We start from the raw sequence: 7,917 nt of genomic DNA on the forward strand, positions 1-7,917 counted from the left end.
CAGAAGATCATGGCCGAGAACCCTTTCCAGGCGGATTGTCTATATACATCTGGAGGAGAGGAGAGAAGAAGGAAATCAGAAGAAAAGCGGAGAAACGAAGGAAATAACCAGCTCCTCATTCCTCGTCACCATCCCGGTCATCCTCTTCTTCTTCCTCGTCCTCTGGATACACCATCTCCTCTTCCTCGTCGTCCTCTTCGTCGTCATGCTCTTCTTGGCCCCGCTTCCGCTTGGAGCCGCCGCCGTCATAGGGCCTGTGCGTGGTATGAGTGGTGGAGTACGTGGTTTGTGTTTGTGTGTGCGTGGAATAGACGGCATGGCCAGCATGCCCATTGGGTCGGGCTACGGGAACGGCACATCTCAGCATCTGCTGGAGCTCGCGCGGGAGATGGCGGTTGGCCAGGTTGAACAGAGACAGTTCCTGGTTGAGGAGGCGTTGTCTACAACAAAGTGTACAGTATATGATTAGCATAAAGGAAAGATCGAGAGGAGGAGATACGGAAGAAAAGAGAAACAACTGCTCACCTGTTCATGAGTGTGATTACGTCGCGCTCCTCAATGGTCCTTCGGTTGGCGTGATTCGCATAGGCTGCCAGATCGTCGCCTAGCTGCTCAAAGTACCAGTCCGAAGCCTGCGTCAGGGCCTCCAGGGTGTCGGCGCTGATCCTCTGGTTGACGAAGCCCGTGGTCTGCATGGCGGTATGCGCGACTTGCCTGACAAAGGCGGCCGGCAGCTGCGGGTACTCGATGTTGTGCCTGGAGATCCTGGCCCTCTTCTTCTTCCTCGGCCGGCCATGCGGGTATCCGATTACTTCGTCGTCAGGCTTCTCCGGCTCGCGGCCAAGCGTCTCAAAGTCAATCTGGGTGATGGCTTCCATCTCGGCGTCTCCGAGGCTCGAGACGGACCCAAAGTCGCCAATGTCGGGGAATTGATCCTCTGTGGAAGCCATCGTCTTGTCGACCTCTGCCCGGCTCTTCGCATGCATGAGCGCAATGTCATCAGCCACAGGGTTGGGCGCATTGAGAATGCTGTGGATGTCGTCGATGACGGGGGACCTCATGTAAAAGGTGGTCTGATCATTGTCGCTCAGACCTGAGGGCATGTCAAAAATAAAGTCGCTATCACGAGGGGCATCAGGGGGGCGCCTTCTTGTGCGTTAGCTACCTTACTGTCGCAACCAAGGTTCACGTGTATTGTACGAGGTGAGAAAAAAAAAAGGGGGGGGAGCTTGAAGAAGGGCAGAGGGGTGGTTGCTGGAGATCAAAAGTACTAGGGACGTACCGCAAATCCGCAATCTCTGGATCCATAGGACCACGAGGAGATATCCGGATAGATCTGCCGAATGAATCCGACACGGTGTGCTCTCGATAAACATCATCCCAAAAGACGTCATCACTGATCCCGGGGAAATAGCTGAGGCTTCCTCTGGGGGGGCCCTCGCTGGTGGCCCGACGAGGCAGCTCAACCGACTGGACAGTCATGTTGCCCTCGTCGAGAATCGACGACTGCGGGGGCAGCAAGTCGTCCGAGGAGCCCTCGTCCAGGGGCAAAGACAGACGAGGCCTGTCAATGGGCAGCTCGTCGTCGTCATCGTCGTCACGCCGAGACCTGCCGCCGCCACTGCCACTGGCCTCTCCGTTGTCGTTGCCGTTGCCGTTGCCATCAGGGGAGACCTTATCCGGAGACGACGAGGAGGCAATGACGTTGCTGGTAGGCGCTAGGGCACGGCCAAGGTTGCGTAGGATGAGCATGGGCGTTTCCCTCTGCTCCCGGAAGCTCTGGCGGCGGCTGCGTCCAGGCGTGAACATGGCCAGGCGGCGCTGATCGAGGGCTCTGCGGGCGGCTATGGCATGGGGGGTTGGGGCATTCTCAAATGCCGGCGTGTTGATGACCGAGCGAGGATAATGAGGGTTCTGGAAGTAACGACTCGACGGCGTGTAATAGGAGGGGCGAGTGGTGGAGGGCTCAACACTCCTGGTGCGGCGCCGGGGAGGCGTGTGAACGGGATCCTCGTCGGCGGTTCTGCCCATGTCCAGAATCTCAAGGTCCATGGTTGCAATGCTCGACGGGGGAGAGGGGGAGTCCGAAGGTGCGGGATACAACGAGGGTTCTGAGTCTGTGGGGGAGAAACTGCGTTCTCGATCACCGGGGGGTCTGGCTCTGTCTTGCAGATTGAGGAATTGTCGGCGATAGAATTGATGGGGAGGGCCTTCAGGATGAAAGTCGAAGTAGAAGTCTTGAGGGAGAAAGTCGAGACTCAGAGACATGTAGAGAGGTCGAGAAGGGGGCTGAGTCGATATCGTGAAGGGGGGGTCGAGTGACTGTTGCAATTATAACAACAGAGCAACACCGGCTGAAGGTGTTATTGTTGTTGTTGTTGCTGTTGTTGTTGTTGTCGTCGTCGTAAGAGAGAGAGAGATAGAGAGACCAGTGACCAGTGACCAGACCAGACCAGACCGGGTCACGGCGCGTGGTTGATGGTTCCTTGGCTGTGAGTATCCGGTGGCCCCCTTGCAAGATGGCCGTTCTTATAGGTAGATCCGCGTGTCGAGAGTGACCGCAGGATACCTAATATGCAGGCTACAGCAGTGCACTAGGCTAGAGAAGAGGCGAGTTTGGATATAGCGAAGCCGGGTTGAAGCGCGCACAAGCAGACAGGGTGAGCGGCAGAGAGGCGAGAAGCGATGCAGAGCAACAGACGACCGGCGATGGCAGCAGAAACCTGGTGCTTCGGACTGAGATTGAAGGACGAGGTGTGAGAGCGGGAGGGTGAGAGAGACGGGGATTTGTATATTGCTGCTGTTCAACCCCAGATGCCGGCTGGGCCTGGCCGCATGTAGCGCCGTATGCCGTGCGAAGAGGAGAAGCGGCTCACGGTGCGTCGCTGGGCTGTGATTCGCAGAGCATCTGTCGACTTGTTTTTTTTTTTTCCTTTTTTTTGTTTCTTTTTTTCTGAGGCCGGATGTCACAGGCAGCGTAACTGGGCTAAGGTTGAGAGGGGCGCGTCATGGCGGGTGTGAGAATGTGTGAGGATTTGGTTGCAAGGGAAGAACTGGGGACTCGAGACGCGGCAAGGCGCATGTACACGGTACTTTGGGGCGGTGGCTGCTGACTAAGGCGAAAAGAAAGGCGAGGAGAGACTATCGCGTTAGGCAAGAGAACACCTAGCTGGAGATGTTCGTCTTGTCTATATGATGGTGCAGATGTTTGACTTGATGTCGGATTCGCCTGCTTGCTGGAGCTACCTTATTCATCCTTGCCATATTGTGGACTGATATATAGTAGTCTTGATTCCTTGATTTGGCTCTGCTTTCTGGAGTACAAGTGCCTCAACGACGAGCTGAATCATTCTACCAAGCAGCCACACAGGAACCGCCAGCCAATCAGACACCGCGGGGCACGCCCGAAATGCCCCCGTTTTGGTGGTTGAGGGTGCCGAGCCTTTGTACCTGGTACTTGCTACGCGCTCCTCACCCAAACTCAACGCCAGAGAAGGCAAAACAAGCATCTCGACTCGTTAATGTCCAACCAACTGTTAAGATTATATGTGCTTTCACCTGGGAGAGAAGAATCTCTATACAAATCATACAAAATATTATATTTTGCACTTGCATCCTACCACTACTACCGCAGTGCTACCTGACAAAGGCCCCCCTTTCTACCTACCCTCACAAACAAGTGACCCCTCCATGCCGTACCTGCAAGGTATGGCATCCAATGCCTCACATCCGGCTGCATCAGCCACCCATGAGAATGAGAAAAGAGCAGAGAGACACTGTCAGTCAAGCCGGATTCGTTCTCCCCTCACCTTACAATTCTTCACTGTCTCTGGTATACTTGGAAATACAACTACCTACCTACTACTCTGTACCTCCCTACTTGTACGCTCCCTTACACAAAGATGACACCACCCCCCTCTTCGCCCATAAGGTAAGGTCAGGTATGCAGATGCCGTGCGTAATACATACCTCGTACACCCACCAAGGCAGCAGAGGGGTTGGGCGGAGGACGGACCGGTGAGAAGCGCACATGCAGCCGGGAGACGATGGCGCAGAGCCTTGTTCTGTGTTCGAGCGCCAACCCATCCAGGAGAGCAGACCGGTAATTCGTACGAGGTGCAGAGTATGTATGCTGCCTACCTTACTCGTATACTTGAGGGCGCATGTCAGGCCGTGTATCTGTGACCCGGCGTGTTGGCAGACGCGTGTCTTCAATCATCGTATCGTTGACTCAACAGTTGGCAACAGTTTGCGTATCTCAGTGCTCGATGAACATACGGTGAGACGACAATACCCAGACATCCGCATACTGTACTTTTGCAGCAATGCTTCAAAGGTAGCTGCCTAGGGTAGATACCTCTAGGTAGGTAGTTAGGGATCCATAGGTACTTTGTCACTTCTCACGACCTGACTGGGTCGAGACCAGAAACAAAAGTGTCATCGCCCTGCAACTTTTAGCAGATTACGGAAAACCTAGGCTCAAAATCCCCAGCCGGATGACGACGTGGTTCCTGCAAGTCCTCTGCGAGTTCCCAGGACGAAACGAAGAGACCAAAAAAAAGAAAGACGTGCCCCCTTGTCCAAGTTGACGGGGGGGGGCGAAAGGAAACGAAGCAGCATGGCTTCCACGCGCTGCTGCTGCCCGAAACCCCCTCCCTTTCGCATCCCTTTTCGCCTCCGTGATGCTTTCCGCGCTTCTCGTCTCCAGTCATGATTGGGCTGGGTCTCTCCGACCTGCAGGGAAGGCGAATGGGTTGCATGGCGGGCTGCATGGCGATGAAAGAAAAAAAAATATGATAGGATACTATACACTCGAATGCCTGTACGTAATACTTCCGACAGTATCTGGCTGTCTGGTTTATTACATGCCCCCGTAAAGAAAAAGAGAACAAATGGAATGAAAGCCCACCGGATGTCCACACCGGTCACAGGCTGCATCGGACTAGGCCGCCAAAGAGGGTCGACATGTCGGCGCGAGGGCCAGCAGAAGAAGCGGCCCGCATGGAGTCGCGGCTGCGGGCAGGACAGGCTTCAAGTTCTCGGAGCGCTGGTTAGTTGCCTTTCTGACACAAAGACGCAAACGCACATGTCGGCTTCTGCGCGTATGCGAATCCCGGCTGTTGATTGATTGGTAGAGCCGCTGATACGAAGACTGCATGTGAACCAGCTGCGCGGACGGAAGACGAGAGCGAAGAGGAGTGACAACGCCGGGCAGAGACGGACAAAGAGAGAAGAGACAAGCATCTCCCTTGGCGGTCGAGTGCCCTGCATGCCTCCAGCTTTTTCAGTTGTCCGATCCACTAACAGTGGTGACAACAAATTCAAGTCCAGTGTTCCCACCTTTTCCGCGGTCAGGCACTTTGTAATAAAGTCCAGTCAACATGCGCGAGACGCAGATGCTGGCAGTTTATGCTGGCAGGCAAATACTACCTTATTTCGCGGTGTTTAGTATCTAGCAAACATCATAGAGCAGTCGTGGAAGAATCAGTCTTCTCCAGACGCTTCCCTAGAATAAACTGAGAAAAAGAGTCGAGAGATCAAACCCGATCTTCGTCGTCATGATCAGAGGAGAAGCCAGCACTTGACATCAGAGCATCCCACCGGTAGTAGCGATGTCTCGCAAGACAAAAGTGATCCATGGCTTCTCTTCTCCCTTTCCCAGTCTGTGTATCCTCTGTAACCTTCTATCCGTAACTGTTCCTTCATACATCCCTTCAAATCGGCTCAAAGTCAGTCACGACCAGTCGATTGGGGCCTCGTTTCATAGTTCTCGTAACCGCTGCTAAATAGCAAATAAGTGGAATCCTTCATCATAGCTTCTCCTTCCCACTGCCGCTCAAGCTGACGTGCCCAGGCTCTGGATATATCGGCCACGTTCGACATTGGCATACGCATAGGGCCTCGACTCGGGCGGGAACGTGCCGTCAGCAGCCCACAAGTCGATGAGGTACTGCATTGGCTCCAGCTCGGCGGGCTGCAGCATATCCAGCGTCGTGGCTGTCAGGATGAAGTGGCTGAAGCAGCTGTTGAGCTGCTTCTCGAGGTTGAGGTGGTAAAAGGGCTCGACGAAGTGATCCCAGTATAGGTGGGCGTAGACGCGGAAGATTTGGCGGAAGATGAGCTGACAGGTGCTCCCCAGCTGCTTGGGGAATCCGCTTCGAGCTCCGAGCCAGTCCTCGCCGCCCTGCTGCTGCTGGAGCGCGTTGCTCGTGTACTCGGGATGCAGGGCAAAGCCCACCGTGTCAGGGTCGGTAGGGAACAGCGCGGGATCGTCAATCTTTCCGGACATCCACCGCTGCATCAGCGTCATGTACTCATACGCTGGCAGCTCCACCGGCTCGTGATTCCTGTTGAGCCAGGTGTACGAGTGGTTCCTATCGCACAGCAGGCGCACGCGTGCAATCAGGTTAGCCCAACACGCGCTTCCATAACCTCGCCGAGGCAGAACAGAGGTAATACAAGGGACAGGGGACATGGGAAAACGGGCAACGGGCAGTGGACAACAACGAGGCCTAGTGGCCAGGGGAAGAGGGGAGACTTACTTGCCCGCAGACATCTTCGGGCATGTACTCGGGTTGCATATGCTGCTGCCATCCTCCTCCTTTTCGTGGAGGACCCGGACAAAGTTCCAGAGATTGCGGTAGTGCTCGACAACTTGTATGGCAGTTCCAAGTCAGCATAGGTCTCGGCTGTCTCTCCTGCTTCTTCCTGCTTCACTCTAGTAGTTCTTTGTCTCCCCTCCCCCTACTGTACCTCCATCTCCTCTGCTCTCTCGATAGACTCACCCTGGTGTGCCACCCACTCTCCTGGATCAACCGTCTTTGGCCGAGCACTCAGCGTCATGAAGTTCCCCTTGACAATGTGTTTGGCACACGCTGTGTTGAGCCATAGCGGCAGCGGCCGAGGGATGTCGAGGACCGTAGGGACCACGTCTATTGACTGGCCATGCGACCGGGACTCGGGTAACGACACTCTGGGCACGGGACTAGACGTGGACGGATGGCGATCCGCGACCGCGGGCCTGTGGAGGGAGGAAGCCGAAGCCGAAGCTGAGACTGAAGCTGGGGCTAGAGAGGAAGCTGGCGATTCAGCCGTCGGCGTGGTTGGACTCTTGACAGGAGTCCCTGCCTTGGCAGAGGTCCCCCGAATCTGGGCTTTTCTGGTGTCGCAAACAAGAGCATCGCGTTAGCAAACTTGCGGCTGAAGGGAACTCTGGAGCAGGGCGACGCGTGGTAAAACAGGCCCAAAGCGGGAAGCAGCACCCAGAGAGCCACAAGGACACAAGGAACCCCACGAAATCAAGAACATTGGCAAACGGCCAGGCTTACATTCCAGAGAAGAGGTTGGACATTGCTGTGGTAGGACGGCAGCTTTTCCGGAGGAAACAGTGTGAGCTCGTGCTTATGACAAGGGAAAAGAGACGATAGGCCGCCTCTCCCCTGAACACAACGCGACGCTAGGCTGCGCGAGGCCTAGAGCAGGGGAATTAGATAAGCAGAGGCTGCGGAAAGGGGGGCCGGGAAACAATGGAATGGATGGCTGTTGGGCTTCAAGTTTCTATCAAGTCTGCAGCAGGCTTCTGAGTACAGTACCTTATTCTGCTGTAGTTTCCCGCTATTTCTCTTTGATTCAGTCCGATCTCAGCTCAAATTCAACATTCATATTCATTCAGAGGAGAACAGTGATGGATCCTCAGCAGTTTGAGGTGCAGATAACATGACACAACTACCTACTACTGCTCCTCAGATTCCTTAACGGTAGCTCACCTCTACCTCACCCTTTGGCCGAGTACAGGTCATGACACCTGCCGAGGCACGAAAGAGCACTTCCCCGGCTTTGGGGGGCTTCACAGCATCACAGCATCACCAAGGCCCCGACGGAACCACCCTCCACCGAATCATCATGGATAGCAGCGCC

The 7,917-nt window shown here is 55.0% G+C and overlaps 2 protein-coding genes across 2 annotated transcripts; both read right to left on the minus strand.

Annotated features, from left to right (window-relative positions):
• Positions 1 to 115: 115 nt before the first annotated feature.
• On the minus strand, positions 116 to 2,268 carry CCMA1212_004810 (uncharacterized protein; the record flags this gene model as incomplete). Its single annotated transcript, XM_073702099.1, has 3 exons — positions 116 to 440; positions 526 to 1,146; positions 1,283 to 2,268. The coding sequence occupies 3 exons, from the start codon at positions 2,266 to 2,268 to the stop codon at positions 116 to 118; spliced, it is 1,932 nt and encodes a 643-aa protein (XP_073559849.1).
• A 3,568-nt stretch (positions 2,269 to 5,836) lies between these two features.
• CCMA1212_004811 (Maintenance of ploidy protein mob2) lies at positions 5,837 to 7,351 on the minus strand (the record flags this gene model as incomplete). The annotated part of the gene is made up of 4 exons (XM_073702100.1): positions 5,837 to 6,374; positions 6,543 to 6,654; positions 6,786 to 7,159; positions 7,329 to 7,351. The coding sequence occupies 4 exons, from the start codon at positions 7,349 to 7,351 to the stop codon at positions 5,837 to 5,839; spliced, it is 1,047 nt and encodes a 348-aa protein (XP_073559848.1).
• Positions 7,352 to 7,917: the final 566 nt, after the last annotated feature.

The sequence above is a fragment of the Trichoderma ghanense genome (genome assembly GCF_004382785.1).
Source record: "Trichoderma ghanense strain CCMA-1212 chromosome Unknown scaffold_4, whole genome shotgun sequence".
Classification (NCBI taxonomy): Eukaryota; Fungi; Ascomycota; class Sordariomycetes; order Hypocreales; family Hypocreaceae; genus Trichoderma; species Trichoderma ghanense.